General features: G+C 40.5%; 1 protein-coding gene across 1 annotated transcript; it reads left to right on the top strand.

The window, feature by feature from the left end:
• Window positions 1–245: 245 nt before the first annotated feature.
• LOC142501092 (uncharacterized) lies at window positions 246–6,215 on the top strand. The gene is made up of 6 exons (XM_075610434.1): window positions 246–401; window positions 1,540–1,604; window positions 1,950–2,061; window positions 2,143–2,258; window positions 4,419–4,533; window positions 5,637–6,215. The coding sequence occupies exons 1-6, from the start codon at window positions 332–334 to the stop codon at window positions 5,816–5,818; spliced, it is 660 nt and encodes a 219-aa protein (XP_075466549.1). The 5' UTR covers window positions 246–331; the 3' UTR covers window positions 5,819–6,215.
• Window positions 6,216–7,749: the final 1,534 nt, after the last annotated feature.

Genomic DNA, 7,749 nt, shown 5'->3' with positions numbered 1-7,749 from the left:
TCTATCTATCTATCACTACACTACTGGTAAAATGTATCCAACTTGATTAAAACGAGCTAAACAGAACCTGTTAACTCCATAGCAGTTTATTGTTGGTACACATTTTTGGTCTAATTTTGCAGCTTGGAGATCTGACTTCCAGGCAGCATTTTTGCAAGTGGTTTTACTGGAAGTTCTATTATTCAGAGGTTATTCAAAGGTTGAGCAATGTTTGAAACCAGCCATTTGCTATCTGGGTAACGAATACACAAGCCAGTATAAATAGGACAGATCACATACAGTATCCTATTGCAGCTGTGTTTTTCAGGTGCTGTTATTTGGTACAGCAAACATGCCGAACAATGTCAGTCTACTTTGTGCTATTCTCTGTCTCTGTATCGGAGCTGTCACGCCTGTCTCAGGTAAGTGTATCAGTCTGCCTATGTGACCAGTTTATTTTGATGAGGAGTAATTTATTGTAAGATACATTATACTGTGGAAGCATGTAAGGTCACACATTCTGGATTATACCTTGGTTGTATATATGGGGTGAATCCTGTAACCTGTTTTTTTATTTTGCAGGAGTTAGACGAGGTTACTTATCTCACATACTGTATCTGTATGTTAATGCTATGCACTATTTTAGCTTTATATCTTCCCATCTCCCTGTCTTTGGCAATGTTCCTGATAGCTTTGGACTGGCTGATTGGCAAAGAAACTTGATTTAAATGTATGCAACAATATTATATTGAAGTGTTCCATACATTAGACACTAGTGGGATGAAGAATCCTAGAGTGAACCTCTGATTGAGCCACCTGTGCTGAATCTGGGATATCCTGAAAACCGGACCTGTTGGGGGGGGGGGGGGGGCAGAGCAGGGCTTAAGGACTTGAGCTGGGCACCCCTGATCTACCCCCTGGAAAACATTAAAGTCTAACAGTGAGCATACAGTGTCTCTTCTAGTATATACCCCAGCTTCTCCTGTAATTCTCTATATTTGGGATCGGTAAGGCCACCTAGTGGTGAAATCCAGAATTGATCTGCTCATTAGAAAGTGAATATTTAGATTTACTTGAAAATATAAACACTTGCTCACTATAATATAATATAATATAATATAATATAATATAGGAAAAGAGAAGCTTGGGAGTACACCATTGACTCAACTGGGCTATTAGTGAACAATAGAAATGAGAAAAATAGAAACTAGTCAAATATAGATATTTGCTCATATCTACTGTATCCAGCCAAAGGTCCCTTACTGTACCTGCAAACATAGGACCCTAAATACAGTGCATACCAGAGAACTGTGCTCAACTGATCCCAGACTAATTGGTTGTTTATATACTGTAACATGGCAATGTGTCCACTCACTTTGTTTGACTTGTCTGTAATCGGTGACCCTTGATAATGGCTCCTGAACGTTATAGTTGTGATGGTAACATTGTAACAGCCCATTGTGCGAATCTGCTTCAATAATGACCTGATATGGATCTTAGATGTGAATGGATTAGTCATCAGAACAGTGAGCTACCCTAGAGAAAGTTTTTTTATTTCAGACGTCACAGCCGGTGAAGGACTTGCCCATTGGAACCTCGAAGAACTTCTGAACCTGCAAATAAAGGTGAAATATTCTCAGTGAGAGATAAGCAAATAAGTTGAATGACACGGGGGCAATACCGACGGGGAAGGGGGAAAACGAGAGCAAGATAATGTGATCTTGCTATTAGAGAGGCACGGGTCTTCTGCACGCCTTTGTTACCGCCACTGCTAGTGGGACTGACATATCCTTCTGTGTCACAACTGTACAGTATGGTCCATATTCTCTACACTGTGCTATTCCGCAGAATACTCTCCCGAGCTGGAAGACACTTTATGGCCCATTATGTTGAATTGTTTTCCAGCACCCGAAGGTGTCTTATTGAATAACACTGCTTAGTAAATATGGGCTTATGCCTTTTTATTTCAGTCGTTTTCAGACAAGCGTGATGAAATCAGCAAACTGAACAGAACACAAATGAATTCACTGATCCGGTCAGTCCAAGAAGCACTCGACATGTTGAAAGATTTTCAGAACAAAGGTACAAGCTGATTGCTTAGGGAGATTAACCTCACTAGTCAGCGTTGGTTTGTGTCTGAAATATTGTTCTTTTCTTTTTCAGCTTTTATAAAGACAATGTCTCTGAGTAATTGCACCCTGCCTCTGGTGCCCAGCAATGGAGGTTTGGTGTGTGTACATCTAGGTGGTGTCCAATACTGCAAACCAATGTGCAATCAGGTATGTACATTACTGCAAACCAATGTGCAATCAGGTATGTACTTTACTGCAAACCAATGTGCAATGAGGTATGTACATTACTGCAAACCAATGTGTAATCAGGTATGTACTTTACTGCAAACCAATGTGCAATCAGGTATGTACATTACTGCAAACCAATGTGCAATCAGGTATGTACATTACTGCAAACCAATGTGCAATCAGGTATGTACTTTACTGCAAACCAATGTGCAATCAGGTATGTACTTTACTGCAAACCAATGTGCAATGAGGTATGTACATTACTGCAAACCAATGTGCAATCAGGTATGTACTTTACTGCAAACCAATGTGCAATCAGGTATGTACATTACTGCAAACCAATGTGCAATCAGGTATGTACTTTACTGCAAACCAATGTGCAATCAGGTATGTACATTACTGCAAACCAATGTGCAATCAGGTATGTACATTACTGCAAACCAATGTGCAATGAGGTATGTACTTTACTGCAAACCAATGTGCAATTAGGTATGTACTTTACTGCAAACCAATGTGCAATCAGGTATGTACTTTACTGCAAACCAATGTGCAATCAGGTATGTACATTACTGCAAACCAATGTGCAATCAGGTATGTACTTTACTGCAAACCAATGTGCAATGAGGTATGTACTTTACTGCAAACCAATGTGCAATGAGGTATGTACTTTACTGCAAACGAATGTGCAATCAGGTATGTACTTTACTGCAAACCAATGTGCAATCAGGTATGTACTTTACTGCAAACCAATGTGCAATCAGGTATGTACTTTACTGCAAACCAAGGAGCAATCATGTATGTACTTTACTGATAACCAATGTGCAATCAGGTATGTACATTACTGCAAACCAATGTGCAATGAGGTATGTACTTTACAGCAAACCAATGTGTAATCAGGTATGTACTTTACTGCAAACCAATATGCAATGAGGTATGTACTTTACTGCAAACCAATGTGCAATCAGGTATGTACTTTACTGCAAACCAATGTGCAATGAGGTATGTACTTTACTGCAAACCAATGTGCAATGAGGTATGTACATTACTGCAAACCAATGTGCAATCAGGTATGTACTTTACTGCAAACCAATGTGCAATCAGGTATGTACTTTACTGCAAACCAATGTGCAATGAGGTATGTACTTTACTGCAAACCAATGTGCAATGAGGTATGTACATTACTGCAAACCAATGTGCAATCAGGTATGTACTTTACTGCAAACCAATGTGCAATCAGGTATGTACTTTACTGCAAACCAATGTGCAATCAGGTATGTACTTTACTGCAAACCAAGGAGCAATCAGGTATGTACATTACTGCAAACCAAGGAGCAATCATGTATGTACTTTACTGATAACCAATGTGCAATCAGGTATGTACATTACTGCAAACCAATGTGCAATGAGGTATGTACTTTACTGCAAACCAATGTGCAATGAGGTATGTACTTTACAGCAAACCAATGTGCAATCAGGTATGTACTTTACTGCAAACCAATATGCAATGAGGTATGTACTTTACTGCAAACCAATGTGCAATCAGGTATGTACTTTACTGCAAACCAATGTGCAATGAGGTATGTACTTTACTGCAAACCAATGTGCAATGAGGTATGTACATTACTGCAAACCAATGTGCAATCAGGTATGTACTTTACTGCAAACCAATGTGCAATCAGGTATGTACTTTACTGCAAACCAATGTGCAATCAGGTATGTACTTTACTGCAAACCAATGTGCAATCAGGTATGTACTTTACTGCAAACTAATGTGCAATCAGGTATGTACTTTACTGCAAACCAATGTGCATTCATGTTTACTGATTTCTTCCAAATTTGGAACACCTCAAAGCTCCACATCCAGTGTCTATAACACATTTATGTGCCTAAACTTTACATTTGTTGAGTTTTGTTATACTGTAATACAGTGGGATATTTTACATGTAGGAGGAAGATCTTTAAAAAAAAGCAGTGCTTTTCCCCACTGAAATATTGGGCTTTTCTTCCTTTGTGGCGACCCCCAGCACTATCCAGACCTTCTGAGATGCTCCTTTGCCCAGAGTAGGTTCTGTGTCTCTTGCTATACTGTATGGCCACTAAACAGAATAACAGCCACATGGATGTTGTGCTTCTTTTAAGGGCTATGACTTTGCGTTCCTGAGAAGAAGCAGGGTCTATGAAGAATGCGGGAAACACACTGGGTTTTCTTGGACGACTCAATACGTTGGTGGGCGCCGGTTAGCGGAATGCATAGGTGAGTTTGGGTCCTGATGATGATCATGCAAATAAAAGTGACGAATAAGAACTCAGCTCGGCTTCTAATGTGTATTTTATGTGATGTACCCAGCAATAAATGTAATGTATGATTATGGAACACAACTTAACCATTTTGGCCCACCCCTGTACAAAACAAAGCTGTAAAGCATGGGGTAAAGAACCCAAATGTGCTAGTCCCCATTGTATAGCCATGAACTTAGAACCCAGCAGAATAGATGATCTCATGGGATGCAGGGATATGAGCAGTACAGAGCAGCTAACCCCGTCTCTTATGCAGTGCATTCTCCTGATACTCTGTTGCTGCTATGTACCTACATTTGCAGGATGGTTCTGCTGAGAACTCTCAACCAATCACACTTCAACCATTCCTTATTCAGTAGCATGTCGACTGGCTGAAACAATGTGACATTTTGCTACTGCCAGAGGAGCCTTCAATATATTGTAAAGCGTCTTTGCTCTCTTCATTTTGTTTCACTATTCCTCCCTTGCATGTGATCAGACAACCTAAGTCACTCACTGCCAATGTGCTTCCGGCCTCCAAAGGTAATAAAACACAGTTGTATAAACGTATAAAAGCAACAGTCCAAGCTGCTGGTCCCCCCCCCCCCCCTCCTTTAGTATGGGCATCAATACAATCCACACAATGATAAGTAATTAGCTAAGTTGCTGATTGATTCGTTCTCCTGTGATTGATCAGTGAAGATCCGGCTTGGTGTTCACTAAATGGCTGTCAGTGCAGCAAAAGAGGACCAAAAGGTGCAACGGTCTGTGGGGAAGGTCATGTGACCAGGCAGTCACTAGATACAATTGGTAAACTGCTAGAGAGAGGGCAGGGCTCAAAAAGGGGTGTGCCAGAGCCTGTTTCAGTAGAGGAAGGGAATGTGACTTTGTAAATGGTTACTATAGAAACAAAAATGCTTGTTACATTGTAATATATTACAAATATAATTCAGAGTTATTTTTAAGGGAAAAAATGCTACAACTATTTTCTCAAAGTACTGAACTGATTTATTAAAAAAACACACATGTAGGATATTGCTTGGCCTGCAGTTTTAACTGTCTCTGTTTTATATTTTTCAGCCACTCCCTTTGCCATCAGCGGCGTTTCAACCGCTTATTTCTCCGACGCGAAATGTCAGCAAATCGTTGCCACAGCTGAGATGGAGCAGAAGTATGTAACACATTTCCTAGGGGAACTTAAAAACAAGACCATTGAAAATGGACACGAGGAGGAGATGGACTTTGTAGTATGTGGAGACTGAACTGCCGAAATGAGATTGGAAAATAAAAGACAAAGGAGGCGCTTCACATCAAAACTACTCGCCACATACAAATGAAGGCATTTTCCTGTAAAGGGAATTTTAGTCCTGACAGTGGTTCTCATCTCCAGTCCTCAAGACCCCAACAGGTCAGGTTTATAGGATAGCACAGTTGGCTTAACCAGTGACTCAGTAGAAGACTGAGCCACTGATTGAGCCACCTGTGCTGAAGCTAGGCTATCCTCAAAATCAGACCTGTTGGGGGGTGGGGGTGTTCTTGAGGACTGGGGTTAGGTCACCCCTGTATCAAGGTAAATTAAACCTATTTCCCACCTCTTTGTAATTTGGGGAGTGTCAGTAATGTGAAACATGCATTCTGATAAAATAATAACATTCTGGATCTTCTGTCATTCTGATCAATCTTTCCTGCAAACCCCCCCCCCCCCGTAGGTCTGAGGTTACGTAATCCTCCTGCGCTAATCATCTTCTTCGAATGTACAACAAAAATTTGCATTACTAAGCTTCTTATATACAGTATGATGCAGCCACAGACAGAATATGTTACACTGCTTTATAAAGAGGTATAAAGACCCCCATATGGCTTATCAGTCCGGGTTTAAATTCCTGACAGTGACCAAATGACGAGGTACCAAGTCACAAAGATCAGACTGTATACTTCAACACCTGGAAAGAGTAAAGCTGTGTTAAATACCTGGCTAGGGAATTACACATTCGGTTCATGATGTGTTTGTCAAAGACTACTTTCCAATTTGTTTTATTATACCCCAGGCTATGAAGAATATACAAGCATTTCTTATTCTTAATTATGAACATCCATTGCCTTGCAATTGTTACTTCCTGTAAATCATTGTCGCAAAATGATAAAAGTGCATCTTTTTTTTAAAATTTAAAATAAAAGAAAGAATTTAACATACAAGAAAAATGGAAGAAGCCTCTCACAAAAGCATAAGCTGTGCAGACTACAGGGGCTGTTCTAACATTTTGAACACGAGTCTCTTAGTATATGTCTATCAAGGTCGTTTTTCCTATTGTACTCCACTTTTGTCAATTTGACTTTTGGGAAATGGTTGTGAACAATTGTAGGTGTTAGGAAGGAATTAAATGGCGCACGTGTAACAATAATAATTACATTATGTGTACAGAGCAGGCCATTTTTTCAATAAAAAATATGGCAGTCCTTTCCACTGCAAGTCCCAGATCTAAAGGCCACCACTAGAGGGCAATGTTTCAATCTCATTGTACACCCTTTTTGTGATAGAATGTTTTCACAATGTAACTACAGATGGGCACAGTTTTTGCCGACATTCTAATTCGCCACGAATGTGGCGTTTCTTCGCAGCCGCAGATATTCGCGGCTTGGGTTTAAAAGTGACATTCTCTGTTCGGGTGTTTGTGATACTATCGGTCGCCATCGCTCATTCGATTCACCCAGAAGTTCCAGATCCTGAAATGGGGAAGGGAGGAGGAGGAGGAGAGAGATAGGGGCATCCCTCAACTCAAGAAGAGGCTCAGTGACTAGAGGCACCGAAAGCAATGCCACTGAGTGTGAAGCAGGGGAACCTGGTTCAAATCCCGGTGTCGGCTCCTTGTGATCTTGGGCAAGTCACTTTATCACCCTGTGCCTCAGGTACCAAAACCATAGCTTGTAAAATCCTCTTTGCAGGGATTGTGTCTGTAACATTCCCACATAATTGTGCCGCACTTTGAGTCCCATTGGGATTAAAGCAAAGTTATTATTATTAACAACCGTCAAACACTTGAAGAGACACGTGTGTATAAAAAATAAATAAAAAAAAAATATATATATCTTATACTATATTAGTGAAAGCACTGTATGTTTGCCTGCCTGCCTGCATGCATGCATGCCTGCCTGCTGGATGTCCGGTGTCCCTAGCGGCAATCTCATTGGTCCC

Source organism: Ascaphus truei, chromosome 8, assembly GCF_040206685.1.
Source record: "Ascaphus truei isolate aAscTru1 chromosome 8, aAscTru1.hap1, whole genome shotgun sequence".
Classification (NCBI taxonomy): domain Eukaryota; kingdom Metazoa; phylum Chordata; class Amphibia; order Anura; family Ascaphidae; genus Ascaphus; species Ascaphus truei.
This window is presented reverse-complemented; position numbering and strand designations above follow the sequence as displayed.